Here is a 27,246-nt window from a genome sequence, read left to right as displayed (position 1 = left end):
TACTTTAAGCAGTTTTCTTCTATATTACAAATTTTCAGAAATCTCAAAAATGTCAATCATACCGCGATCGCGAGGTTCTCCATCCTCGAAAATCTGCGAAGTTTGTGGCCTAGAGGGCCACGGACTACATTTTGGAGCAATCACATGCCGAGCCTGTGCGGCGTTTTTCAGGTACACAAACTAGTAGTTTCCAGCTATTTTCAATTTTCCAGACGTGTTGGCGCTGGCGCCCGATTTACCATTGAATGTCAAGTGGGTGACGATCGATGTGAAATCACCTCAAATGGAAGGTCGTGTTGTAAGAAATGTCGTTTGAAAAAGTGCAAAGACATTGGAATGATCGTAAAAAGTAAGGAGAAACTTTTGAGAATTGTTAGGAAAAGTATTATAAAAAGTGCAATGAGAAAATTAAATTTAATTTCAGTATGATGATCTAACATTTTTAATCAAAAATTAATATTCAAATATGGCGGCGGCAAACGATTTTTGCCGGCCAAAATTGCCGGACTTGAAATTTCCGGCAAATCGGCAAATTGGCAAATTGCCGATTCGTCGGAAATTTTTATTTTTCGGCAATTTGCCGATTTGCCGGAAGTTTTTAAAGGGGCTTTTATAAAACGTAAAACACACTTCAAACTGTGCCTTTTTTGCCATTTTCTTTAGATGTTTTTTTATAGTGTGCATACTTTTCAAAATAGATGTAGGAACATTCATAAAAAGCGTACAATTTTGCTTCCGTCTTATAAAAATCCCTCTAAACATTTCCGGCAAATCTAATATCCGGCAAACAGCAAATCGGCAATTTGCCGAAAATGAAATTTTTTATAAAATTCTGGCAAATCGGCAAACCGGCAAGAAAAATGTTCGTTCAGTCTGAAAGTAGCAGTTTTTTTTCAGACATTTTTTGAGATTTTTTTCAACTTTTAAAACAAAAATAATTATTATTTTCAGATTTAACAAATAGTTTCTTGCATTGCTATATTATTTTTCAAGTTAAAAAAGTTACAGTACTAAGGTTTTTTTAATGTTTTATTGAAAGTGAAGCTATTGCCGAATTTTCAAACATTTACAAAAAATTTTCCAGATTTCCAATACAACCGTGACCCCTATAACGCCGAAAAAATTGCCCCATCGATGACGTCATTTCTGGGCAGACCTCAATGCATTTTGTCCTGTGATCCTGAAACAGCAGCGTCTACGTCAACCGCTAACTTTATTGATTTATCGGAAATAATTGATAAAGTTAACAAAATTTTGTCACAGGACACACAAATCCCTCATTCCCCCAGACAAAATCGTCTGCAGAAATTGGTGGCAACTTTTAATTCAGGAAGATTTTCACATTGCATGGAGGAAGATTTAAAGGAGCTCACAACGATAGGCTTCAAAGAATCCATGAGCTTTTGGGAATCTAACATCCTTATGACTGCAAACTGGTTGACCCATTTTGACGAGTTTCAGGAATTGAATCAAAATATTAAGGTAAGCTTTAGGCAGCTATAATTCAGTAGAAAACCATAACTTTCAGCTAGAATTTTTAAAAATAATTTGGAGCATATGGGGAAGGCTGGAGAAGTTGGCTCAGAATGCACTTTTCCATCGGAGCTATAATAATAATGATACCTCGAAGCTTTTAGTGGGTGATGATGGGATTGTGGATAGGAGGAATGTGAAATTGGACATTGGATGGCTCACGGATTACTCGGTGGAGCAATTTGCATAGTAAGAGTTTTAAAAAAATTAAGAAAAAAAGGAAAAGCACTGATTTTCAGCTATATTGAAAGCCGCAGAGATGGAGTTCTGAACAAGCCGCTTCAAGCCATGATCGACCTGAACCCAACCGACATTGAGCTCAACTACATGCTGGCTCAGCTCTCCTTTTCCTATGCTTCAAAGCATTTCCCTGGTGAAGGAAATAAACTGGAAATTGCGGAGCACCTTCAACAACTGATTGCCGACGATTTGCATGCCTACTATACAGAAGAGCTGAACATGACAAGCTACTCGGATCGAATATTGAAAATGATGAAAGTGAACAATATGTTGCAGAGGCTGATGTGGGAACGGAGGGAGAAGCTGAAAATTGCACGAATGTTTGACATTTTTAAAGTGGAATTTTCGGACCCGGAATTGTTTAGAGATACTCTTTGAAATTTCCAGAAAACATGTATAAAATTTTTTATTTATATTTACGCATAATTATGTTTTTATTTTTGACAGAACAGACCATATTTACACTTAACAAGACGCAGAAAAACTATGAAAGCCGATAATAGCTTGGCAGAAGCGAAAATTTGAAATTACAGCCCTCTTTAAAGGCGCACATCTTTTTGCATTAAAAATTTGTTGGGACGAGACCTGGTCGTATTCTTAGAAAAAAAGGCAAATTTTTGTGAATATAATCCTAAAATTGTTTCTATTTGCTTTCAGTCTCCTGCCTGCGTCTCTCATTAAACTCACTCAAGCATTTCGCAATTGTTCACTCGGCGCACCTGCCCATAAGATCAATAGACTTTTGTGTCATAATTTCGGTTAGTTTCATTTTGTTTTGAAAAATGTTCAAATGCCAGATTTGTGAGCAACCGGCTCACGGGCAGCATTTTGGAGTTGTTAGTTGCAGAGCCTGTGCGGCGTTTTACAGGTGAGTTTTGAAAAATTTAACGAGCAGGATTTTTAAAAATCAATTTCAGAAGAGCCACGTTGAATCCGAAAAAGAAAATATTACCAAATTGCATTCATGAAGATGGGAAGAAAATGGATGAAAACGGAGTGTTTTCGTGTAGAAGGTGTCGGTTAAAAAAATGTCTGAAAAAAGGGATGGATGCTTCTAGTGAGTTTTTACTGGAAATTTTCCGCAATTTTTGGGATTAAACAATTTTTAATAGAAATTTTTCAAAACTAAAAAAACTATCAGTTTTTCCAAATAATAACTAGAAATATCTGGAAATTTCAGTGATTTTTATTTAAGTGTTTTGCGCAAAATTTAGATATTAACATTTTTAGTACGAAATTTAATTTTTCCAAATATTGGCGCTAAAGTCAAATTTTCAAACTTTTGGTTCAAAATTCGATTTACGAAATTTTTTAATTTAAATTCAATTTTTCCACAAATTTTGGTGCAAACTTATAGATTTTTGTTTCAACTTGAAGCTTTCAATTTTTGCCGCCAAATTTAAATAATTAAATTGGTACATAGTACAAATTTTAATTTTTCCAAAATTTTGGCGCAAATTTTAAACATCACATTTCTGGTTCGAAATCCAAGTTTTCAAAATTGTAACGCAAAATTCTAAAAATCAACTTTGTATTTCAACATTTGATTATTCCAAAAAATGATTTTTTTTTAAGTTTTGGTGCAAACTTCTAATTTTAAATTATCAGCGCTAAAATCAAATTTTCAAATTTATTGGCGCTGACCATAAATTTCTAATTCATTTCTAGAATTCCAACTCGAACGTGACCTGATTTCAAGTTCACTGAGCATGGCTGAAATTCCTCAGACCCTTTCAACTTTCCTTGGCCGCCCGAATTTTCTACTCTTCTGCAACCCACTCGAACCTTCAACAACCGCAAAAACTGTAGTGGATTTCAGTTGTCTACTAGAAAGAGCCAATGAATTGCTGAAAAATGGTCGCTGGAACCCTTATAACTCAGAGATAAGCAGTCTGGAAAAAATGGCCATGCGATATGAGAATATGCAAATTATAAAGTCAAGTAGACTTCGTCATTTAAGCCGAATGGGAAAAGATGAGACGATTTTGATTTGGGAGCAGAAAATTCTGAATACAACGGACTGGCTCACGAATTTCAATGAATTCAATGTTCTGCCACTTGATGTTCAGTTGAAAATAGTGAAAACCATTTGGCAAGTCTATGGAAGATTCGAGAAAATTGCAAAAACTGCAGAGCTCCGAAGAAAAAAGTTGATTGAGCACGACAATGTGTTTATGGTAGGAGATGAAGCTTGCTTGAATTCGAAAAATGTGGAGATGGATGTTTCGTGGTATACGGATTACAGTTTTGAGCAAATTGCGTAGTAAGTTTAGCCGATTTTTTGAGTAGCAGCCGACACCGCGCGGGTTTTGCCGACAAACATTATTTATCGCATGATGAGCATCATAACCTGCGAGTTGTCGGCTGCTTTGAACCAATTTTCGTTAACAAAATCGTTTTTCAGCTTCATGGACTGCTTCCACGACGACATCTATCTGCAAATTGTCAAAGAATTCGAGACCCTGAATCCGACACCCATTGAGCTCAACTTTATGCTGCTGCAAGTCTGCCTCCACCACGCCGGGAAGAAGCTGCATGGCGACATGTTAGAATTGACAGATTATCTACAGGAAGTTATTTCTAATCAACTACACAATCACTACCTGAATGTTCGAAAAATGCCAAATTACTCCGCCAGGCTTGCCAGAATGATGAAAGTCAACAATTTGATGAGGACGGATCTTCGGCGACAATCTGAAAAAGTGCAGTTGGCAATGGCTTTTGATGTATTCAAACTGGAGCTGTCGCACCCGGAAGTTATGTGTTGATGGCAGTTATTGATTTTTTTTTCAAATTGTTAATATTGTTCTGCATAAATAAAGCAATTGATCTCCTATCTTAGAAAAAAATAGAACGAGCGGGACAGAAAATTTCAGGGTCAAACGATTATATATTTTGGGTGGACAGGATAGCTCAGTCGGTAGTGGTGTCCGCTAGCAATCTGGAGGTCACGAGTTCGAGTCCGGCCTGCCCCCCTAGGTTCACCCAGCCTCCGTTGGAAAGTGGAGCAATCCACGGTTGGATTATCGGGTACAGTCCCCGGCTAGCACGTGGCTTAAATTATATCCCAGTGGGAGCACCACCTGGCATGTCTTAATCTACCTAGATCTATAAAAAATGCGGGAGAAGAGCCGCAGAGATCTCAACTGATTTCGCATGGTTAAGAACGAGCTGACGTCACATTTGTTTGGGCAAAAAATTCCCGCATTTTTTGTAGATCAAACTTTCATTTTTAATGCAATGTCCTCAAGATTGAAGCAGCACTACTAATTTTTGAAAGTCATAATAATAATTAAACGTTTGTTTTTTTGTCAAATAAAATAATCAAAAATATTTAAACAAACTTTATTAAATTATAGAAATAGTATTGTACAATGTCAGTAACAAATAAATCAAAGTGGCCACTCTTCTAAAACTTTTTCGGGCGTTTGGTTAGAGCTGAAAAAAACTGTTGATTTGTGAATAGTGGGCTCGAGCTACCATCCAATAAAATCTATAGGACTCTTTTTCCCGTCAGTTGACCCATCTCTACCAGCAGCCACACCATTTGTCGGTGTTGTAGTTCCATGTGGATAATTCGAAATTGTCCAGGCACTGCCTTCACATGAAAGTCCATAATATTCGGTGAAAGAGCTGGCTTCTAACTCTGCGTATTTCAATGGAGGTAGGACTCGCTGAAATTTAAACTGATACTATTCCAGACCATAGAATGGGCCACTCACAATTGTAAAGCTTGGTTTTAATGGATCAATTATCGGAATTTCACTTTTACTGTTCACAAAGAAAACCGATGGCAATAACATATTCGGGCATCGTGGAACCGTGCATCCATTTCGTTCGACGTACTCCACTTTGACTGAAATATCGAAAGACGGTATGAAGGCACATACTTAAACGAATAGGTAGATAGGGAGGCACGTAGGCGTGCCTCAAAAAATGTTTAAAAAATACCTCCATTCAATATAAATTTGTTTTCCAACTTGCCACAAGGAGAATTCTTAGTGTCAAGACACACTTTTTCTGAAAAAAAGCTCTAATGCTCAATCTATAATAGGGTGAATACTCACCAGTCGTTGATTCCATTGCCATCGTTGTCGGCATTTCCTGAAAAATGTTAGAATTTACTGAAAAAGTCTGTACAGAGTTTTTTGAAAGCTTTCTAAAAAATTTATATTTTTTGAAAAAAAAAACCTCTGGAGACATTGTAGTAGAAATATAAGCATCATCTGGTGGGACCATTCTCATGCAACCCTCTGCTGACTTTATAAAGTATGTGAGTATAGGAAATAACGTTAAAATACTCATTTTTAAACGAAGTTTAGATTAGCAGAAAATGATGGAAATAACGTAGTTTTTGTGACTTTTATCAAATCCTTATGCCTTGGAGATACAACGAGAAAGCGATCAAAATATTTCTTATCTCCGACAATTTTGCACCCATACGATTTTCAAGTTTTTATTTGAAGGTGACGAAGCTGGACTTAAACATCATTTTAGTCTTAGCCTTCGGCTCAGGCGTAGGCTTAAAATTCGGCTTTGACCTATCTAGGATTTCAACGATTTCGAAACTACCAGTGTATAAGGTATGATTAGAAAATCTGCAAATTTTGGACTGATAAGTTCTAGTCTATATTCTTGTCTTATCCTAACACCCTGTCTCGATACATTGTTTCATGTTTAATCATTGAACCCGGTTCCGGAGACATTATCATATCATTTATCACGGAAATAATGAAGAATCTAGCCTCATCATTTTTCCGAAACCTTTTAGACTTTGTGTCTAGCACGTTCTCCTACGATTTTAGTGTTTTTGTTCCGATTTGAAGACTAGCGGCGCGCCAGCTGGGATATGAATAACTGTCAGGAGGCGCGGGCTTGCTGAGCAAGAGTAGTAAAGTCAAGTGCTATAGACCCTCCTGGTTTAATCCCTTACAGACTAAAACCTTTTCTCCTGTATTCTGCAGGAATTTTCAGATAATGTATCAATTGTTTCGATTGGGGGCTCTTTCAAAGCTGCAGTGGCATACCAGGGCTCCGGCCGGCGCCTGAACTTTATTATCAAATTTTCTAAACATTTTTTTTTTTGATTTTTCGGTTTTGGGAAAATCTAAAGATTGAAACTTTTTGGCGGGGAGTTCAATTATTTTTGAGAAATTCTGTGGGAGATATATCAAATTTTGTAAAAAAAATGTTTTGTCCTATTACGGTATGAATAAAAATTATTAGGAAAAAACAATATTTTCAAATTTTTAGGTCGAATTTTTCATTTTCTGTTTTGTTGATCACATGTGCCTTCAGTCTACTTTAGTAAGTCCAAATTTTCTCTCTATTTGCCCTTTGTCTACCTGCGTCTCTGAACAACCCACTGTCTCTACCAGCTACTCGATTTCTCCCCGCCGTTTGCGTCTCTATAATTCTTGTTTCAACAGGCCGAGTAAGTTCTATGCCTTTTGTCATCATTTATGATGTTATTGAACAAGTATTTTTTATTCTGAAAATCAGTGAAGTTTCAGACAATTGCAGTAATGCTTCTTTCCGAATGTGAAATTTGTGGACAACCGTCTCACGGAAACCATTTTGGGGTGATTAGTTGCCGAGCGTGTGCGGCGTTTTTCAGGTGAGCTCTCACTATCAGAGATTTTAACAGGATTTTTGAATGTTTTAAATTTCAGAAGAGCCACACTAAACTCAAAAAAGAAATTAAATTTGAATTGTTTCCATGACAACAACAGTGAGATTAATAAAAATGGATTTTTCTCGTGTAAAAAGTGCAGACTGAAGAAATGCCTCGAGAAGGGGATGGATGCTTCAAGTGAGTTGCTTAATTTTGTTAAAATTTGAAAAATTTTGAGCAAGCCAATATATGTGGCCGGTCCATTTTCCAAAAGTTTTCAGGTTAAAAACATATTTTTTCTGAAAAAAAAATGCGCGAAATTCCAGTAACATTTTGGTTCATTTTGGAACATTTTGGTGGGAAATTTGATTTTTTTTCTGAGAGTAGTTTCATAGGAAAGTTCAAATTTTTACTGGAACAATTTTTGACGGAACTTCTAGTTTGCTAAAAATAATTTTGGCGGGAAATTCAATTTTACTGAGCTCAATTTTAACCTCTAAAAAAATTTCTAAAATATTTTTTCTGGAAAAAATTTTGGCGAGAAATATGTATTTTTAGCGGAAAATTCCAATTTTTCGAGTAAAATTTTGGCGAGGAACTCGAAATTTCTGAAAACCATTTTGGCTGAAAAAATCAAAAACTTTGTTGAACATTTCAGCGGGTGTTTAAAATTTTCTATTAAAAAACTGACGGAAAATTCAAAATTTCCGAAAAAATCCGATGAAACAAAATAATTTGTTCCGAACATTTTTTTGGCGGGAAGTTCAAATTTGCTTTAAAAAAATAATTTTTAAAAAATCTACTTTTTCTGTATTAATTATTTTTAAAAAATTTGAAAAAGTTTTGGCGGGAAATTTAAATGTTTGTTTCAAATTATTTTTTGGAATTTTCTTTATTGAAAAATAAATTATTAGAAAGTTGGAGAAACGTCTTGAAAATTCAAAAAAAAAATCCCAAATAATGTGGAAAAAATCTGGACCCTGAAAATATTGAGGCAAACAATAATCTATCAAAATTCACAATTTAAACATATTCCAGAATTCCAACTAGACCGTGACAAGATCACCAATGCAATAGTCCCAGTCAACACTCCAGAAATTATAACACCATCCATAAACACTTTTCTCGGGCGTCCAAGCTTTCTGACACTCTGCAACCCAATGGATGAGGACTCGCCGGGGCCTATCAGGAACATAATCGACTGTAACTATCTGCTGGATCGGGCCACTGAAATTTTGAAAAATGGAAGCTGGCAGCCTTACAATCCCGAGATGACCAGCCTCGAAAAAATATCCATGGGATTTGAGAATATGCGCATTTTGAAATCTTCCAAATTGCACTACTTGACGCATATGGGCAAGGATCAGACAATGTTGATTTGGGAGCAGGAAATGTTGAGTACAGCTGAATGGCTCACCAATTTCCAGGAATTCAATTCGCTCCCAACCAACGTCCAGCTAGAAGTGATAAAATCCATCTGGCAAACCTACGGAAGATTCGAGAAGCTCGCCAGAACCGCAGAGTTTCGTAGGAAGAAGCTGTTCAAGAACAACAATGTATTCATGGTGGGCGATGAAGCTTGTCTGGATACCGAAAACGTCGAAGTTGACGTTTCGTGGTTTTCCGATTATACCTACGAGCAGGTTTCTTAGTAAGTCTTTCGAATATGCGCAGCCGACATCGCTCGAGGCTCGCGATGGCAATTTATTAGGTGGATGTTTTGGAAACCATCATGGAAAAACAGTGCCTAATGTCCAGTCTGTAACTTGCAGTTTGTAGTTTTTTGCGAGCCTAGATTGTTGTCGGCTGCAACCCTTACATAAAAGAGCAGAAGCGTGTCCGACGGGAAACTCATTCTAAGTGAATTTCAGTTTCATGGATTGCTTCCACAATGAAATTTTCCTACAAATTGTCAAAGAATTCGAAGCCCTAAATCCCACCACCACTGAGCTGAACTTCATGCTGCTCCAAGTCTGCCTTCATCACGCCGGGAAGAAGCTTCAAGGTGACGTGGCAACTATGACGGATTACCTGGAAGAAGTGATTTCCAATCAGCTACATCACTATTACCAGGAAGTTCGGAAACTGCCAAATTACTCCGCCAGGCTTGCCAGAATGATGAAAGTCAATAATTTGATGAGGACGGATCTTCGACAAAAAAGTGAAAAGGCCAAGCTGGCGATGGCTTTTGATGTGTTTAAACTTCAATTTTCGCATCCAGAAATGATGTGCTAATCCTATAAAATTATTATTTTTTGTACATAGTTTCTCCAATAAAATGATCTCTATAGTGTTATGTGCTTTTCAAAAAGAAAATTAACTTAGTCAAAATGTGGTAAAAACTAAGTTTTTTTAGCTATCTAGATGGTGACCAAAAATTAAACATTTCCCTCTATTTTCTTGGAAAAAATAGGAAAAACTCTGTAAAAAACAAAACGAAACAAATCGAAAATTGTTATTATTTCAGTTTCTTGGTTCATTTTTAATTTCTCAATTTTTTTTTGATTTAACGTTTTTTGGATTTGTTAGAAAACCTTCTCTTAAAAATGGAAATATTTCGATTTTTCATTTATTTGAAAATTTGAAAATTTTTCTTAATTTCCGATCATTTCTCATTTTTTAAAGACACTTTTAGATTTTTAAATTTTCTCTAAAAATTGTCGAATTTTTTTCATTTGACATCTTTGGTTGGGAAAGGCTACCTTTTCTGGAAAACTTGTCACTTTACTAAATCTTTGTCTGAAATTTCCGAAATTTATATAATATTTTTCGGATGTTATTATTACGAACAGACTTGTGCGGCATTCGGAATTTTTCGGCATAACGGCACAACGGCATATGCCGCCAAAATTTTTTTTCGGCATATCGGCATATGCCGATATGCCGTCCATTTTTCTTTTCGGCATAACGGCATTTTCGGAATATGCCGTGAATTTTGAAATCGGCATTTCGGCATATGCCGCGCTCCAAAAACCGGCATTATGCCGGCATTCGGCATTCGGCATTTCGGCATTTTGAAAAAGTTTTTGCTGATCATCAAAAAAAAAATTTATAATCGAGTATTTTATTAGGAAAAGTCAACAAAGAAAAAAAACAAGTTAAATTAACAATATAAAAGTTCAACACAAAAGTTTAAAACCAATCAAAACCATCTCTTGATTATATCATTTTAGAATCATAGCTCTTCAATGTCAGAATCCTCATAGTCTGAATCATCTACTTCCATATCGTTTCCGTCCACCAATTGCTCTTCTTCTTCCTCTTCAACAACTTCAATCAGAATATCATCGTCATCATTATCGGATGACTTCTCTGTCATCTCTTTCTCATCAATGGAACATATTTTTACTTTGCTTCTATAATTCTCATTTAACAGTGGGATATTGCATTTCAAGAATAATAACATTTTGAAGCGACACGGACTCAATCTCTTTCTGTACTTGGATAAAATCTGGCCTCCAGTGCTAAATAGTCGTTCGACGTCAGCTGTTCCGGGAGGAGCAATCAGAAACTTTTGAGCAAACTTGGACAGAAGTGGGTAGATCGAATGAGTCACAGGATTCTGTTGTATTCAGCGACAGCGTATCCACAGCAATTGTTTCCATAATAGTCGTAGTAATCAACCTTGCTTCTGCAGAATTATCGTCCATATATTGCTCATTTTGCGTTTTCTTCCTCTGCCAGAAAACTGGAGCCATTCTCGTCGTCTCATCGTCATTATTTTCAGCCGGTTCAGGATCCTTTTCAACTGAAATTTCTCTTGACGACGATGTCTCCTTTCCGAGAGCTCTGCTCCATTCTTCCCCGTGAAAGGTCTTGAGATGAGCAATTTGGGGCGAAGTTGAACCTGAAAAAAAAACAGAACATAAGTTAAGGATTTAATAAAGAATTATTCACACCTGATTTGGTTTTTTTGATGATCGATCCACACAAACTGCATTTGGCATCATTTCCAGTGTTTCTTCCATCAAAAAATAGCCAAACTTTGCTCGACATCTGAAAATCACAAAATTTTCTAAAGGCAGAAATATTAAAAGTATTATACATAGTCTTATTTTATAAAAATTCTCCATTTTTCATTGAAAAAAAAACAATTTCAACTCACATTTCAAAACTTTTCTCCTTTTGGAGTTTTCGCCGATGGGAATTCACTTTCTTGACGTCGAATTACCTGAAAAATAATTTCTTAGCTTCAATTTCTAAAGAAAAAAGATAAGAAACAAAAAAAATAGAAAAAAAACAAACAAATTCAAAAAGCAATTCCGTCTCGACGTCAACGTATCTCTCTGACACACTATTTTGGTGTCTGGTGTCTCTCATCTCTAGCGCGTGACGGCGGAGCGCATTTCCCTTCTTTTCAGAAACTTCAAGATTTATCGGAAACACTAAAAAATAATGAAAATATGGAACATAGAAAAATGGAAACCAAAGAACATAGAAAAATGGAAACCAAAAAATAACGGCATATGCCGCGCTCCAAAAACCGGCATTATGCCGGCATCGGCATATGCCGAATGCCGAATGCCGCACAAGTCTGATTACGAAATTTCACCATTAAGGTTTAATATAAGTAGAAGTTTTCACTGCCCATACTTTATCTTCAAACCAAGAACTGGTTAAGCTTACTCGGCAAATCGCTCCTCCTGGCGCGCGGACGGGGCGCGACTCGACTACGGGTTCGCGCTCCAGTCACATGTTTTTTCGCGCTCCTTACGCGTCACGTTGGCGCTCTGATCGCGTTCCATAAGATTTCGTAAGAGTTTTTTAAATTCGGAGTGCGCGCGGTGCAAGCGCGATTAGAGCGCGGATGTGGCGCGAAAGGAGCGCGACAAAAAGGGTGACTGGAGCGCGAACCCGTGATCTAGTCGCGCCCCGTCCGCGCTCCAGGAGGAGAGATTTGCCGAGTAGTCATCTCTTTTATTTTTCTGCATTCTGACTATATTTTGGGTGATAGGAAATTGATACAAATTCATCTTACAGGAATACAATATGTAACCGAAAAATGTAACATAGGAAATTAAAGACATAAAATATATTTCTCATTCACTTTTTCTTCTCTTTAAAAACCTCAAGATTCTAGAAAAGTCTAGAAAACTCAAAATTGACATGTTTTCTGAAATAAGAGTCATTTTTGCTGAAAAAACCAGGGCGTTGTTCCTTGATGCTTCGGCATTTTTTGCAATTTCCATCAACTTTATATTAATAATTTTAATTCTCACAAAGTCCCCAAAAACACTGGGAGCATATAAGTACTTGATGGTTTACATTGCATTTTTCGAGTTAGCTTATGCCGGGCTTTATGTTGCTGAAAAACCAGTGAGATAATTTTTAAATTGGAATTGATCGGACAACATTTGCTTTTTTCCAGACCTTTTTTACCAAAGATTCTGCATTTCTGCTTATCACTAATACCAAAAATTCAATTTTTCCGAGGAGAATTTCAATGTTTGTTGAAGGTAATGTAGAAGAGAATTCAACAATTTTAACTTCCCTTTGTTTTCAGAACTTTTTATTGGGTTCTACGGTTTAGCAATGGCAATTCTTGCAATTCATTTCATTTATCGTTATCTGGCACTCAGCAGGTTTGATCAAAATTTTCTGTAACGCATTTGATTTTGGACAAATATCAGCTATTTTGTTGTCCATCTGGCTAGTGTACCACATATATTGCTTATCCTTCTATGGTAGGCAGGTGCGGTTTTAGGGCCTAACGCCTGCCTAAAACCTGCCCGCCTCACGCAAGCTCTTGCCTATTTTCTGCATTTTGAAGTGAATTTTTGATTCAAATTGGAAATCAAATTAAGAAATGAGAAAAAAGTTTACGAATGTTTTAGCATGAGGCGTATTGAGGCGAGAGGCAGGCTTAAGGTCAGGCAGGCGTTTTAAAGTCACCGCTAAAAAAGAAATTTTTTTACCATTTTTAATGGATTTTCAATTCTGTAAAACAAAACTTATCAGCTTTTCCGCGTTTGCTGGCTAAATTTTTAAAACTCAATTGATTATGTCCAAATGACCAAATGCTCTTAGATTTAAAAAACAAGATCTACACGTTTTTAATGTTGAGCAATATTTGGCTTCACACATTTGAAAGTTGGAAGCTCGTCCTTTGGCTTATGTTTCCTATTGCAAACGCTGGAATCTGGTGGTTTGTGGCTGCCGTTATTTTTGCTGGAAAAGAAGACTCGGACAGATATTTGAAGTTATTTTTAAGCTTCAAGGGTTTCAAGTTATTAAAATAAAGTTAAATTCAGGAAATTCTATTTACCATTGGCTCAACACCTAGTTAATTTTGAGGACATATATTGTATTGGTCCGTTTTATTACTTGAAAGATGTCAATGGAAAGTCTTATATAAACTGGATATCGTTTCAAGGAACGGCGATTTCCTTATCACTAATTGTAAGTAATTTTCAATTTAGGATTGAAAATTTATTTGAATATTTTAGTGTCTTTCGTTCACGACAATGATATATTTTGGCTCAAAAGGTTACAAATCAATGAGCGAATTGATGAGCCTCTCCACCGTATCGGACCATGTAAAAAATATCCATTCTCAGCTTTTCAAAACCTTAATTTTTCAAACCATGATCCCAGTGCTCCTCATGCATATTCCTGCAACTGTCACATATATAACATCATTTTTCAACGTTTCATCGGAAATTTTCGGCGAAATTCTTGACTTGAGCATTGCACTTTACCCAGTGCTAAACCCGCTGCCAACGATATTTATTGTCACAAGCTATAGAAAAGCTGTTATTGGTAAGATTTTGAAAAAAATAAAAATAAAATAGTTTAATGTATATTTTTTTAAAAGATTTATTATGTTGCCGAAAAAAAATTGTTCCACTCTCAACTGCTGAAGTGACTAATCAAATGGCAACTCAACCTATGGCTAGTACTCTTTAAATTTTGTTGATAAATTTTTTCTTGTAATGAAGTGTATTTTTTTAAAGATATTTTTAAAAATTCCGTCCGTTGCCACATTGTTAGCAATATTTGAGATTTTAGCTGAAAATAGGTGTGCCCTTCTGAAAATTTTTCACCGCCATAACTTTTTGTTGAGAAGTTTTCAGAACGTCTCATTTTGAAATTCGGTAGTTTTGGGTTAAGTTTCTCAAAGCTTTCAAAATTATTTATACAGATAAATACAAAAAAATATCACCACTTATTATATTATATTATACATTATACATGCCGCTTTTTCAATATCGCATTGAATTTTCTTGGAAACACTCCAACTCTCTCGCTCTTATCAATTGATGGAAGTCCTTCCGAAGATGGTGAGATCTGAAAATCAAAAAAAGGTTATCTTGAAACTAAGATGTGTATGTACCTGATATCTGTTAAAAAAATTAGCAATAAAAAGGAAAAGCTCCATCCTGGCAAGTCCTTCGCCTGGGCATTGCCGCTTTCCAATTGAGAATGGGACAAGTTCATCTACTTTTATAAGTTTTCCACTTTCATCTATAAATCTTTCAGGCTTGAATTTATAAGGTTCTGGGAAGACCTGCAATGGAAAATTTTTTAAATTAAAATTTTTCAAGTTTTCAATTTTTGTCTTACCTTCTCATCAAGCATAACTGTACTAATCTGGGCGATGACTCCAGTTCCCTTTTTAACTGGATATCCATTTATTACTGTATCCCTTGTGGTTGCATGGAATAAATTGATCGGAACAATATTCGTGCATCTTTGAGATTCATTGATCACTGCATTCATATAAGGAAGATTATTCTTATCAGCAGTTGTCACCAATCTATCACTCCCAACCACCTTATCAAGCTCGTCGTGAATTTTTTCTAAAACTCCTGGAGTATTCATAACATAGCAAATTGTCCAGTTTGCAGTTGTATTTGTTGTGGATAATCCTGCAAACCAGAGGTCCAAGCAAGTATTTGATAGCTGTTTATTGGAGAATAGCTCAGTGTCTCCTAGAGCTTCGTATTTCTTCTGCTCTTTCAGATAAGCTTCTGCGTAATCTTGGCTCTCTTCCGAGTCAAAGTCAATTTTCTGCCTGTGATTCTCGATTTGGGTATTGAAAAAGTCGTAGAAACTATTTTTCCAGTCTTTCATCCTGAAAGACAATTGTATATTTTAGTTTGATGAATCTGAAAGTACTTACAAATCTTCTAATGATTCTCCGGGCAGAATCTTTCCGAGTTTCGGAGCAAAAACCTGCACAGTGACTTTTGCGGAAGTGAACACATTTTCTTGGAATTCAATTAAGTGTTTTAATTTTTTATACTCCTCCTGGTTCGATTCATCAAACCGATATCCAAAAATTGTTTGATTAATCACATTTGCGATTGCATTGTGTAAAATTGTAGAAATTTCCATATCCTTGTCAATTTGTGCATCATATTTCCGGAAAATATCTTCAACCTCTATTAGAATTTTTTCCTGCATCAGATCTTTGCCAAGCCCAAAGTCTCGTAAAGTAGAGAGGGCAAATCTGCGATGTGTATTCCACAAATGCCCATTAGTCTCAATAATTCCAAAGATTCCACCACGGAATTTTTCATTGAACGGTTGTGGGAACTTGTCTTTATAAGTGTCACCATCTCTGATAAAAGTTTCTTTCATCAGCTCATACGAGCTCACGATGACGTATGGGGTGTTGCCTGCAAACAATGGTTTTTTGTATATTTTATTGGGAGAAATTTGTGTACCAATATGATCCTAGACTTACGTTTCTCCGTTATGGTTGAGCTTTAGGCTTAGCCTTATGTTAGGCTTATGCTTAGGCTTAAGGGGAATAAGAGAGAAATAAGAAATTCTAGAGAATTCAAGAATTCAGAGAAAAAAAAAGAAATGGTGAAATTCCAACGCCTGGCAAAAAAAATGAAAAAAAAGCCCGAGAATTTCCCAAAAAAAAAACAACAGGCCCAAAAATAATGAAACCAAATCACATCTAGTCAACCAAAGTTTTTTTAACGATAGTTTCCCCCGTCAACCATACTTACCCATCCAGAAAGTGTACAAGTCTCCAAACTGCTTATTCCACCTCCGAAAGCATTCATATCCCGGCTTTTCTAGAAGCATTGATTGCAAATTTCCAATCAATGGAAGAGGAATTGGTCCAGGTGGGAGATTTCGCCGCTTCCAATACATTTCGTGAAACAGGAAGGCAATCAGAACAGTGAAAAGAAGGAGCAAAATCATTCTGAAAATTTTATAGTTGATGTGTTATAAAACAGAAAAAATGATTAATTAATTATTAAAAAAATTAATTTATTGAACAACTTTCCATTCTATCAACAAGTACCCCGCCTTATATTAAAGACGCTTATTCCGTAGTTTATGATAGAAAAGAGTAAGGTTTGTGACCGTGAATCAGAGAAAACAAGAAATTTGGCGCGGGGAAGAGACCACACAAAAATGCAAGGCGCTAGTGATCATTTGACCAATTTCACAATACACACGATCTTCGTTTCCAGTTGGGCTGGTTGCTTGATGTCAGCATTTAGGGTGAAGGTAACTAGACAAAAGTCTTGGTAAACAACTTTTGAGTTTTGCTCCATGGACACGGAAAGATAAAAATGAATAGTGATTATATGAAATGTGATTTCATTTGCCCATACTTTTTTTTAGATAGAGCAAAAAATGAGAAAAAGCGAGGAGAATTTAAAAAATGATTTTTTTAAAATAGGCAGATGCGTACTGATCTAAACTGAACTAAACCGGCCTGTCCTGTAATGGAGCATTGGAGGATGGATTTTTTCCAATCGACAAACGGATATCAGATTTGCCGGAAATGTTTAGAGAGATTTTTTGCAAGACGGAAACATTTAAAACTGTGCCCTTTTCAAATTTTTTTTCCGTTTTCTTCAGATGTTTTCATAGAATTAGTTTACTTTTCAAAATAGATGAAGGAACATTCATAGGAAGCGTCCCATTTTGCCGATTGAAATTGAATTTCTGAAATTTCCAAAAAAATGTGCAAAACCACAAATAGCCGTTTTTCCGGCAAATCGGAGATTTGCCGGCTTGTCGGTTGGCCGGAAATTCCAATTCCGGCAATTTGCCGGTTTTGCCGATTTGCCGGAAATTTTTAATTCCGGCAGTTTACCGATTTGCCGATTTGCCGGAAATTTCAATTTTGGCAATTTGCCAATTTGCCGGAAAAAATCGTTTGCTGCCCACCCCTGGGCTGACTATCAAATAGTCGTTTTTTCCAATTCTCACAATATCTTCAATTAACAAAACTACATGATTTGAAAAAAGTTCTAACAAATTTCACTACCTCTCTCAGTTTTTCCATTCCCCTCTCGTTTTTACAAGTCTCTAGCACAACTGTTAGTTCCCTACAAACTACGGTTTTTCGGGTATAAAAAAGTACAGTTTTCTCACAAAAAATGTAGTATCGTCTTCAAAATGATCATTTTGTTACTATCAGCTGCGGTTTGTGTATTCCTGTTTCACGAACTTTTCTGGAAACGGAGACATCTACCACCCGGACCAACACCGCTCCCATTTATGGGCAATATTTTGGCAGTGATTTTGGAGAAGCCAGGATATGAATGCTTCAGACGGTGGACTAAGCAGTTTGGAGATGTATACACTTTTTGGATGGGTAAGCTTTCTTTTGAGCGAGATTTTATCAGAAACTTTCATCATTCTAGGAAATGTCTAGAAAATATTTCACATTTTTGGACTATTAAAATCAATTTTTTTCAAAACATACTTTCCTACGGATTCAAGTTTTTTTATTCATTAAATACTTTATATTCCGGAAACTAAGAACAAACTCGAATTTTTTTACAAATTACCACTAGACCATTTTTCAACAGCTTTGTTAATTTCAGGTAACACTCCTTATATTATCATTGGTACCTACGATTTGTTGAAAGAAACGTATATTCGGGATGGTGACACCTACAAAGACAAATATCCACATCCATTTAATGAACAGCTTCGTGGCGGAATGTACGGAATCGTAGAGTCAAACGGACACCTGTGGAGCACTCATCGAAAATTCGCACTTTCCACATTACGAAACTTTGGTCTTGGGAAGGACCTGATGCAGGAAAACATCCTAATAGAAGTTGAAGATATATTCCGGAAGTTTGATGCTCAACTCGGAAAAGAGCAGGAAATTCAAGTAGTTCTGAAGAATGCTATCGCCAATGTGATTAACCAGATTATTTTCGGTTACCGGTTTGATGCGACCAATCAGGATAAGCTTGAAAAAATGAGATACCTAGTGGAATATCAAGAAAAAGCATTTACAACTGTAAAGGCGTCAATTCAAGCGTTTGCTCCAAGAATTGGATCAATACTTCCAGGAAAATCATTAGATCAGTTGTAAGTAACTAACTTAATTTTAATTTTAAAAACTTTGTCTGTTTATAGACTCAACGAATTTAAGGACAATTTCTACACATTTTTCAATGCCGAAATTGAAAACCATCGTAGGAAAATCGATGTCGACTCCGAGGAGAGCCAAGATTACGCAGAAGCCTATTTGAAAGAGCAGAGAAAACATGAAGCTCGAGGAGAATTCGAGCTATTCTCCAATACTCAATTCGCAAATACTTGCTTGGACCTTTGGCTGGCAGGAGTTTCCACAACTAACACTACAGTTAACTGGACAATATGCTATGTCTTGAATCATCCAGAAGTTCTTCAAAAGATGAATGAAGAGTTCGACCAGGTGGTTGGAAGTGATAGGCTGGTGTCAATGGGTGATAAGAATAATCTTCCTTACTTTAATGCTGTGCTCAATGAGTCTCAAAGATGTGCCAATATTGTAACAATCAATTTGTTCCATGCAACTACAAAGGACACCGTAATTAATGGATATCCAATTAAAAAGGGAACTGGAGTCATCGCCCAGATTAGTACGGTTATGCTCGATGAAAAGGTATTTGGGAAAAAAAATCCAAAATTATTTTTTCGAAACGAATGTTTGCAGATCTTCCCAGAACCATACAAATTCAACCCTGACAGATTCATAGGCGAGAATGGAAAGCCTATTAAGATCGAGCAGCTCATCCCATTCTCTATTGGAAAGCGACAATGCCCGGGAGAAGGGCTTGCTCGGATGGAGATTTTCCTTTTGGTGGCAAACCTTTTCAATAGATACAAGGTATTCTAATAATAGTATGTAATTTTTAAAAAAACTGGTAACTTTCAGATCTCACCCTTTTCCGAAGGATTTCCAAATCTGGAAAAGAATAGTGTTGTCGAAATTTTTGCTAAAGGTCTTCGAGTTATTTTAACAAAGCGACATTGTTAATTTAAAAAAAATCATTTTATTGTTGTGTGGTCCAGTGCACTGAGAGTTTTATCTATAGTTTGATCTATGCGGCCTGTCTGCTACATTATTTCCGCATGTTCTGTTGTCCTCTCCCCCTCATTGTGTAAAAGATGATTGTAAATGAGAGTCAGTGTCTAGCCACTGAGCGGTTGCTCGGTGGTCATATAACCCTCACTAATAAATATTATGATTATCAACCGTTGTGTGAGCACTCAACAATTGATTTCTCTTCATTAGTATCGGCATTTATATTATTAAAAACAACAAAAACCACAAACGGAAAAGGCTTGGTAACTAGCGAAACTTTTGCCGCTAAATGCATACCTAACGAGACCCATGCTGCAGGGGCGGAGCATGTTGATTTGTCGGTGGAGCACAATTTCATCATTCCGTTTCATCATTCCGTTTCATTATTTTTAAAAAAATTTCTATTCAATTTTATTCAATATATGAATTACAAAAATATACATTCTTGATAAATTAGCAATTTCTCCTGTTTAAAATGGCGTGTAGGTCTTTTGGAAAAACGCCAACGTTATCCTTCTTGTCCAGATTTGGAAATACTTTGGAAGACGGTGAGATCTCAAATTCCCAAAATTTTCAAATAATTCACACTCTCTAAGATTACCTTGTATCTATTGAAAAAATTCGCCAAAAAGAGGAATATCTCCATCCGCGCAAGCCCTTCTCCCGGGCATTGCCGCTTTCCGATTGAGAATGGGATGAGCTGCTCGATCTTGATAGGTTTTCCATTCTCGTCTATGAATCTATCAGGGTTGAATTTATATGGCTCTGGGAAGATCTGAAATAGATAGTTTTTACATTTAACTTTTTTTAAAAACTACTTACTTTCTCATCTAGCATAACTGTACTAATCTGGGCGATGACTCCAGTTCCCTTTTTAACTGGATATCCATTAATTACAGTATCCTTTGTAGTTGCATGGAACAAATTTATTGGCACGATATTGGCACATCTTTGAGACTCATTGAGCACGGCATTGAAATAAGGTAGATTATTCTTATCACCCATTGTCACCAGCCTATCACTTCCAACCACCTGGTCAAACTCTTCATTCATCTTTTGAAGAACATCAGGATGATTCAAAACATAGCATATTGTCCAGTTAACTGTAGTGTTAGTTGTGGAAACTCCTGCCAGCCAAAGGTCCAAGCAAGTATTTGAGAATTGAGTGTTGGAGAACAGCTCGAATTCTCCTAAAGCTTCTTGTTTTTTCTGCTCCTTCAGATAGGCTTCAGCGTAATCCTGGCTTTCCTCGGAATCAAAATCGATTTTCTTTCGATGATTTTCAATTTGAGTATCGAAAAATGTGTAGAAACTATTCCTCCAGTCGTCGAGCCTATAAAATAAAGTTTTCAGTTATAAAATTAATTAAATTGGTTACTTACAACTGATCTAATGATTTTCCAGGAAGAAATTTTCCAATTGTAGGAACAAAAGCTTCAACATAGACTTTAACAGTTGCAAATTGCTTTTCCTGATACTCCACCAAGTGTCTCATTCTCTCAAACTCTTCTTGATTAGTCTCATCAAACCGGTAACCGAAAATAGTCTGATTGATCACATTGGCTATGGCATTGTTCAGAACTACTTGGATGTCTTGCTCTTTTCCAAGTTGTGCATCATACTTTCGGAATATATCTTCCACTTCAATTAGGATTTTTTCCTGCATCAGATCCTTACCAAGACCGAAGTCACGTAACGTAGAGAGGGCAAATCTACGATGTGTGCTCCACATGTGTCCGTTGGACTCTACGATTCCGTACATTCCACCACGAAGTTTTTCATTGAAAGGTTGAGGATATTTGTCTTTGTAGGTGTCGCCATCACGAACAAAAGTTTCTTTCAGCAAGTCGTAGGATCCGATGATCACATATGGAATGTTGCCTGAAATTGTAACTTGTTTTGAGGATGTAGTCTGTAAGCATTGAAAATACAAAGACGCGACCGACATAGTCTCATCAACTCAACAACTCATTCCCAGGCTTGCTGGGTATTTGGATCTAGATTTTTGTCTAAGTTTGGCTCAAAAACTATGGCAAAATGCTGACTACGTTTCAAATGTTCTTTTGACGTTTCACTAACTATTGCCATCTTTGAAACAAGTTAATTTTTCAAATTACTATACTTTACTGACGCTCGAACCTTCTCTAAAGCTTGAATAAACACCTTTCAATCATCATTTCAAACTCCCAAGACTTACCCATCCAAAAAGTGTATACACCTCCGAACTGCTTAGTCCACCGTCTGAAGCACTCGTATCCCGGCTTCTCCAGGAGCATCGCCAAAGTATTCCCCATAAATGGAAGCGGTGTTGGGCCAGGTGGTAGGCTTCTCCGCTTCCAGTAAAGTTCATGGAACAGGAACAAACAAACCGCAGCTGATAGTAGAAGTAGGATCATTTTGAAAGCGATGCTACAGAAGAAACCCGTATCTTTTTATACCCGCACATTCCGTAGTTTATGCTGAAGTAAAGTTTATGCTAGAGACGGAGAAGAAAAAGGAAATTGAAAATGGAGAGAGATAAGAGAAGCAGGCAGTAAGACAGATGTTAAACAGAAAATAGGTGAAGTTTTATTTGTACAAGACATGGCTGATTTAAGATCAAATGGCAATAAATTACAAGGTAAGGCAGGACAAATTGATTTCAGATTTCCTTTGAGGGACCGTAGAATCTTCTATTCAAAATTGCCTTGAACTTCTTAGGGAACACTCCAACTCTGTCGCTTTTGTCGATGGACGGGAACCCTTCCGATGATGGGGAGATCTTAAATTCCGAATTATTTATTTGAAAATTTGATAGTTTTAAATTTGTCAACGCACTAACCTGATAATGATTAAAGAAGTTCGCTACAAAAAGGAAAATTTCCATCCGAGCAAGGCCTTCTCCTGGGCACTGCCGTCTTCCGATTGAGAATGGGATCAGCTGCTCGACTTTGATAAGTTTCCCATGCTCATCTATAAATCTGTCAGGGTTGAATTTATAGGGATCCGGGAAGACCTGAAATATAGCTATTTAAGCTTGCATATAGCTAGTTTTTCTTTAACTACATACCTTCTCATCAAGCATCACTGTACTGATCTGTGCAATAACTCCAGTCCCCTTTTTAATTGCATACCCATTGATAACGGTATCCCTGGTTGTTGCGTGAGCAACATTGACCGGCAAAAGGTTCGCACATCTCTGAACCTCATTGATAGCCGCGTTCATATAAGGTAGATCATTCTTATCAGCGGTTGTCACGAATCTATCTTTTCCAACAACTTCATCTAACTCGGATCTCATCTTCTCCAATACTTCCGGCGAATTCAAGACATAGGCAAGAGCCCAGGTAACTGTTGTGTAGGTTGTCGACAGTCCTGCCGACCATAAATCCAGGCAGGTATTCGAGAGTTGCTTGTTGGAGAAGAGCTCGAATTCTCCTAAAGCTTCTTGTTTTCTCTGCTCTTTCAGATAGGCTTCTGCGTAATCCAGGGATTCCTGGGAGTCGAAGTCGATTTTTTTGCGGTGGTTTTCGATTTGAGTGTCGAAAAAAGAGTAGAAATTATCCCTCCATTCTTCTAATCTGAAAGATTCAAAATCTTCATCTAAAAAAGGTTTTCAGGCAATTCGAATTTACAGCACGTCCAATGATCTTCCTGGAAGCAGTGCTCCAACTTTTGGTATAAAAGCTTCAACATAGACCTTGAACGTGGCAAACGCAGTCTCTTGGTACTCCATGAGCTCCCTTAGCTTCTTAAAATCTTCCTCCTTATCACCTTCAAATCGATAACCGAAAATGTTCTGATTGATTACATTTGCAATGGCATTATTCATAACTACTGAGACATCTTGCTCCAGGCCTAGCTGAGCATCAAACTTCTTGAAAATGTTTTCAACTTCTATAAGAATCTTTTCATGCATCAGATCTTTCCCGAGCCCAAAGTCTCGTAAAGTGGTGAGGGCGAATCTGCGATGAGTGTTCCATAAATGTCCATTTGACTCGACGATTCCATAATTTCCACCACGAATTTTTTGATTAAATGGCTGGGGGTACTTGTCCTTGTAAGTGTCACCATCCCGGACAAAGGTGTCTTTCAACAAGTCGTAGGAGCTGATCATCACGTATGGGGTCTTTCCTGGAATGGGCATGGGTTAGTAGCAAAACCCCTATTTTTATTTAGTGGCAGCCGACAATTAGCGGTTTTAAGGGAAAGTTTCAAAATTCACAAAATTCAAACCCGTGAAGTGTCGGCCGCAGTTCACCCCACTCACCCATCCAGAAAGTATAGACATCTCCATACTTTTTAGTCCAATTTCTGAAGCACTCATATCCCGGCTTGTTCATTAGCATTGTTAGGATATTTCCCATGTACGGGAGCGGAATCGGTCCGGGCGGCAAATTTCTTCGCTTCCAGTACAATTCATGGAACAAAAACGCTAGGAAAGCGGTGAAAACCAATAAAAGGATCATGACGAGATCTCAAAAACCCCGAAATTCTTCTCATATTTATTTGAAATTCGTAGTTTATGCCAAGAAAAAGTTTATGCTGGCGCAGTGGAAAAATAGAGAAACGCAGAAATTTGGGAGAGTAGAGAGACAATGGAAATAGTGAGAGACTGCGGAAAGAGTAAGTGATAAACTTTCACAAAACGTATGTTTTTGTGACAAATTCTGGTCTCTATCAAACTATATTTTCATTGTCAAGTTCTGCATGAATTTGTTCCTGAACTCCCGGAGGATTCATAAGATAACAAATTGCCCAGGACAATGTTGAGTTTGTGATGGATAATCCTGCGATCCACAAATCCGTACATGTATTCGAGAGTTGTTTGTCGGAAAATAGCTCCAACTCGCCTTGATCTTCTTGTCGTCGCTGCTCTTTAAGGTAGGCTTCAGCGGAATCTTGATTTTCTTCGCAATCATAGTCAAATTTTTGCTTATGATGTTTGATTTGACTGTCGAAAAATCCCATAAAGTTTTTCTTCCACTCAGCTAATCTTGCTCCTGGCCTAATTGTGCGTCACATTTTTGGAAAATATCTTCAACTTCTATTAAGATTTTTTCCTGCATCAGATCTTTTCCAAGACCGAAATCTCGTAAAGTGGAAAGGGCGAATCTACGATGTGTGCTCCATAGTAAGCCATTGGAGTCGATGAGCCCATAGAGTCCACCACGAAACTTTTCATTGAACGGCTGTGGATAATTGTCTTTATAAGTGTCACCATCTCGAATAAAAGTTTCTTTCAATAAATCGTAAGATGTTATCATAATATATGGAGTTGTTCCTGGAAGATTAGGCATGGCTGTGCACCAGGAGTAGGCAGCAGATTGGCAAAACGGCACATTGCCGGAATTAAAAATTTCCGGCAAATCGGCAAACCGACAATTTGCCGAATTTGCCGGAAAAATGGCAATTGCCGAACATTTTCGGCAAATTGTTGTTAAATCCACAGGATTTAATAATAGAAGTATTTATTGCAAGAGTAGTAGTATACTAGGAAAGGGGTAGAAGGTCCAGAAAGGATGGATGGGGGATTCTACATCTAGGCCTTGTTGATACTTGAACCAATTGAACCAATGTTATATGCACAGAATAGCGTCTTATATACCATACATACAAATCGAATTATGCTAATGTTGTGGGCGAAGGTGGTAATGTGATGGGAAACCGCGGGAATATTGTTTCCCTATTACTAATAGAAGATCAGAAATCATAATCAAAGAGCAAGCGATTTGACACTCCCAAAGGGCAAAGGAAATGAAGAGGAAGATGTGGGAGATTACAACAAGTGAATCAGTACAAAATCGAAGATTGAAGAATTTGGGATACAATACTTTGAGGGAAATTATTTTCTAGCACTAGACAGATAATGTTAAGAAAAATTTAAACAACAATTAAATAACTCAGCTTGCAGTTTCTTGAGAAGCGTCGATTAGGTCATAGTTGAAATTTCCGGCAATCGCAATTGAAGATTGGCGGCGCTCCGAGGCCGCAGTAGATGAAAGAAGAAGCGACCTTGTCCGATTGGCATCCGATAATTCTTAGAGTTTCCAATATTCCATTGAAGCCAGATTGGGAGTCCATTCCAAGTTGAAAGTCCAGGAAGAATGCTAAAAACATACAGCATACTCAGAAATGACAATATCGTTGCTTGATCAAGCAGTGTTGTGGGCATCCTTTGTGTTTGAGGTGATTGTATATCTCTTTGTTGTGTTCCTGGATCCCAGGGATGCTTATCATCTTGCCATTGAGTTGTTATCTTGTGGTCCACGTGGAGACTAAATCCAAAGTTGTGTGATTCTTCAGCTGGTGTTAAATGTGTGGCAGTGTGGTGTTTTTCAGAAGAAAACTTGATTCTGCTTTGTCCGTATTTCTCCATTGCAACTGGAGAAAATCCTTCATTGTTGACTCGCTTTGTTGACTTTGTTTCCACGGTTTCGATGAAATCATTTTGAAGTTTTGAATCGTGTTGGTCCTGATCTTTTGGATTCAACTGCTGCGTGTCCTTGATGCCAATTTGAATTTCATTTTCGTTGTTGCTGATGGAAACTTCCATGGAAATAATTTCGAACTCGTCTTCTTTGGTGTCTTCCAAAACCATTGATGGAATTTTCTTCATCAAGCTGTTCACTTTGCAATTGTAGTCCGATTGGAATCATCTCGGGTAGAACTGACAATGAGAAACCTTGTTCCAAAGTTTGTGTATTGCTTACTTCGGATTGATCGCAGTTTTGTTTTGGTATTTCAGCAATTGGAGGAACTTCAAAAGTTTCTGTGTCGAGATTCGACTTGATTTTCACTGCTGTTGATGAATCCAAATGTATGCCAGAAGTTAGTTCGACGAGTGGTTGTTGATCTATTCGTTCAGCAATTGAAGTATGCACACTGTTTTGTTGTAGATGGTGTTGTACACTGAGTGGGTGATGGTTTGCTTTGCTCGAATGATGAGTTTCTTCTAGTTGAACGTGATTTCCAGTCACTGGGTTTTTGAATTCTGGTTGTAGACTTTCATAGTAGTAATTTGAATATTGATGTGCTCCAGCATCATTTGCAATTGTATCCACAATAAAGTCTGTTTCAATGAATGTCCGCACCATCTCCAATATTTCTGATGCCAGAAAATCACAGTCTCGGTGTCCGAAATATATTCGCTTGATGTAACGACGTGGTAGTTTGCTTGTGATAATGTTGGCAATCATTGTGTTGTCCGCGTCAGGTTGTATTTTGCACAATTGTTTGAATATTGAAACGCATTCAGTCCAAAGTTGCTGTATTTGTTGCAAACTGTGGTTGTTGGGCACTGGTTGAATTTCTTGAAGTTTACGCAACAGAAGATGACGAAGTATTGTAGTGTTGTCGAACCGTTCTTTTAACAATTTCCGAGCCACAGGATAGTTTGCAGCAGTGAGTGGTAGATGCTGGATCATACGAGCAGCATTTCCTTGAAGAGCTGATTTGAGATAATAGAACTTGAAAATTTCCGCAATTGGTTGACTGTCGATTAATGTGTTGAATAACTCCATGAATGATTGAAAATGCAAAATATCGCCGCTAAAAGTAGGCATTGCAATAGTAGCAGGTTGAGAAGGAACAT

General features: G+C 37.2%; 10 protein-coding genes and 1 pseudogene across 15 annotated transcripts; 6 read left to right on the top strand and 5 right to left on the bottom strand.

The window, feature by feature from the left end:
- The first annotated feature begins 38 nt into the window (after window positions 1–38).
- Window positions 39–2,185, top strand: nhr-275 (Nuclear Hormone Receptor family). Its single transcript, NM_071221.7, has 5 exons — window positions 39–171; window positions 213–349; window positions 1,085–1,482; window positions 1,529–1,722; window positions 1,773–2,185. Exons 1-5 carry the CDS (start codon window positions 50–52, stop codon window positions 2,149–2,151), a joined length of 1,230 nt encoding a protein of 409 aa, NP_503622.2. The 5' UTR covers window positions 39–49; the 3' UTR covers window positions 2,152–2,185.
- Window positions 2,186–2,462: 277 nt separating this feature from the next.
- On the top strand, window positions 2,463–4,608 carry nhr-183 (Nuclear Hormone Receptor family). Its single transcript, NM_071220.2, has 4 exons — window positions 2,463–2,641; window positions 2,691–2,830; window positions 3,442–4,036; window positions 4,178–4,608. Exons 1-4 carry the CDS (start codon window positions 2,556–2,558, stop codon window positions 4,539–4,541), a joined length of 1,185 nt encoding a protein of 394 aa, NP_503621.1. The 5' UTR covers window positions 2,463–2,555; the 3' UTR covers window positions 4,542–4,608.
- A 641-nt stretch (window positions 4,609–5,249) lies between these two features.
- On the bottom strand, window positions 5,250–6,137 carry F41B5.12 (TRA-1 regulated domain-containing protein; the record flags this gene model as incomplete). Of its 2 annotated transcripts, NM_001269082.3 has the most annotated exons (5): window positions 5,250–5,447; window positions 5,496–5,629; window positions 5,725–5,793; window positions 5,841–5,877; window positions 5,965–6,137. In NM_001269082.3, the coding sequence occupies 5 exons, from the start codon at window positions 6,076–6,078 to the stop codon at window positions 5,250–5,252; spliced, it is 552 nt and encodes a 183-aa protein (NP_001256011.2). The 2 variants fall into 2 exon arrangements, with proteins under 2 accessions (NP_001256011.2, NP_001303727.1); NM_001316798.1 differs by lacking the exon at window positions 5,965–6,137 and having other exon boundaries at window positions 5,841–5,874.
- A 1,032-nt stretch (window positions 6,138–7,169) lies between these two features.
- Window positions 7,170–9,677, top strand: nhr-182 (Nuclear Hormone Receptor family). The gene is made up of 5 exons (NM_071219.5): window positions 7,170–7,207; window positions 7,287–7,390; window positions 7,446–7,585; window positions 8,426–9,038; window positions 9,259–9,677. Exons 2-5 carry the CDS (start codon window positions 7,299–7,301, stop codon window positions 9,620–9,622), a joined length of 1,209 nt encoding a protein of 402 aa, NP_503620.2. The 5' UTR covers window positions 7,170–7,207; window positions 7,287–7,298; the 3' UTR covers window positions 9,623–9,677.
- Window positions 9,678–10,441: 764 nt separating this feature from the next.
- Window positions 10,442–11,564, bottom strand: F41B5.1 (BED-type domain-containing protein). Its single transcript, NM_001276904.3, has 3 exons — window positions 11,493–11,564; window positions 11,287–11,383; window positions 10,442–11,234 (listed from the first exon to the last, which is right to left on the bottom strand). The coding sequence occupies exons 2-3, from the start codon at window positions 11,381–11,383 to the stop codon at window positions 10,870–10,872; spliced, it is 462 nt and encodes a 153-aa protein (NP_001263833.1). The 5' UTR covers window positions 11,493–11,564; the 3' UTR covers window positions 10,442–10,869.
- Window positions 11,565–12,493: 929 nt separating this feature from the next.
- Window positions 12,494–14,325, top strand: str-253 (Serpentine receptor class r-10; the record flags this gene model as incomplete). Of its 2 annotated transcripts, NR_133579.1 has the most annotated exons (8): window positions 12,494–12,703; window positions 12,756–12,843; window positions 12,891–12,969; window positions 13,452–13,586; window positions 13,639–13,786; window positions 13,834–13,923; window positions 13,982–14,146; window positions 14,202–14,293. NR_133579.1 is itself a non-coding variant. In NM_071218.2 (7 exons), the coding sequence occupies 7 exons, from the start codon at window positions 12,494–12,496 to the stop codon at window positions 14,291–14,293; spliced, it is 1,065 nt and encodes a 354-aa protein (NP_503619.1). In that variant the 3' UTR covers window positions 14,294–14,325. The 2 variants fall into 2 exon arrangements, 1 of the variants encoding a protein (NP_503619.1); NM_071218.2 differs by having other exon boundaries at window positions 13,834–14,146; window positions 14,202–14,325.
- A 180-nt stretch (window positions 14,326–14,505) lies between these two features.
- cyp-33C7 (CYtochrome P450 family) lies at window positions 14,506–16,557 on the bottom strand. Its single transcript, NM_071217.3, has 5 exons — window positions 16,351–16,557; window positions 15,510–16,008; window positions 14,951–15,461; window positions 14,721–14,894; window positions 14,506–14,674 (listed from the first exon to the last, which is right to left on the bottom strand). The coding sequence occupies exons 1-5, from the start codon at window positions 16,547–16,549 to the stop codon at window positions 14,573–14,575; spliced, it is 1,485 nt and encodes a 494-aa protein (NP_503618.2). The 5' UTR covers window positions 16,550–16,557; the 3' UTR covers window positions 14,506–14,572.
- A 1,129-nt stretch (window positions 16,558–17,686) lies between these two features.
- Window positions 17,687–19,843, top strand: cyp-33C6 (CYtochrome P450 family; the record flags this gene model as incomplete). Of its 2 annotated transcripts, none has more annotated exons than NM_001316799.2 (5): window positions 17,687–17,960; window positions 18,193–18,691; window positions 18,740–19,250; window positions 19,302–19,475; window positions 19,524–19,843. In NM_001316799.2, 5 exons carry the CDS (start codon window positions 17,762–17,764, stop codon window positions 19,623–19,625), a joined length of 1,485 nt encoding a protein of 494 aa, NP_001303728.1. The 2 variants fall into 2 exon arrangements, with proteins under 2 accessions (NP_001303728.1, NP_001368585.1); NM_001380616.1 differs by having other exon boundaries at window positions 17,864–17,960; window positions 19,524–19,625.
- A 224-nt stretch (window positions 19,844–20,067) lies between these two features.
- Window positions 20,068–22,093, bottom strand: cyp-33C5 (CYtochrome P450 family; the record flags this gene model as incomplete). 2 transcript variants are annotated; one of them, NM_071215.4, is made up of 5 exons in its annotated part: window positions 20,068–20,228; window positions 20,275–20,448; window positions 20,496–21,006; window positions 21,056–21,554; window positions 21,871–22,093. In NM_071215.4, 5 exons carry the CDS (start codon window positions 22,067–22,069, stop codon window positions 20,127–20,129), a joined length of 1,485 nt encoding a protein of 494 aa, NP_503616.1. The 2 variants fall into 2 exon arrangements, with proteins under 2 accessions (NP_503616.1, NP_001300106.1); NM_001313177.3 differs by lacking the exon at window positions 21,871–22,093 and having other exon boundaries at window positions 20,127–20,228; window positions 21,056–21,435.
- Window positions 22,094–22,231: 138 nt separating this feature from the next.
- cyp-33C3 (CYtochrome P450 family) lies at window positions 22,232–24,319 on the bottom strand. The gene is made up of 5 exons (NM_071214.5): window positions 23,923–24,319; window positions 23,288–23,786; window positions 22,723–23,233; window positions 22,495–22,668; window positions 22,232–22,434 (listed from the first exon to the last, which is right to left on the bottom strand). Exons 1-5 carry the CDS (start codon window positions 24,119–24,121, stop codon window positions 22,315–22,317), a joined length of 1,503 nt encoding a protein of 500 aa, NP_503615.1. The 5' UTR covers window positions 24,122–24,319; the 3' UTR covers window positions 22,232–22,314.
- A 5-nt stretch (window positions 24,320–24,324) lies between these two features.
- On the top strand, window positions 24,325–24,903 carry F41B5.11 (annotated as a pseudogene). Its single transcript has 2 exons — window positions 24,325–24,536; window positions 24,644–24,903. Coding segments are annotated over exons 1-2 (472 nt in total).
- Window positions 24,904–27,246: the final 2,343 nt, after the last annotated feature.

Source organism: Caenorhabditis elegans, chromosome V (assembly GCF_000002985.6).
Source record: "Caenorhabditis elegans chromosome V".
In the NCBI taxonomy this organism is placed as follows: domain Eukaryota; kingdom Metazoa; phylum Nematoda; class Chromadorea; order Rhabditida; family Rhabditidae; genus Caenorhabditis; species Caenorhabditis elegans.
Note: the sequence above shows the minus strand (reverse complement) of the source record. Positions and strands in the feature narration are given on the sequence as shown.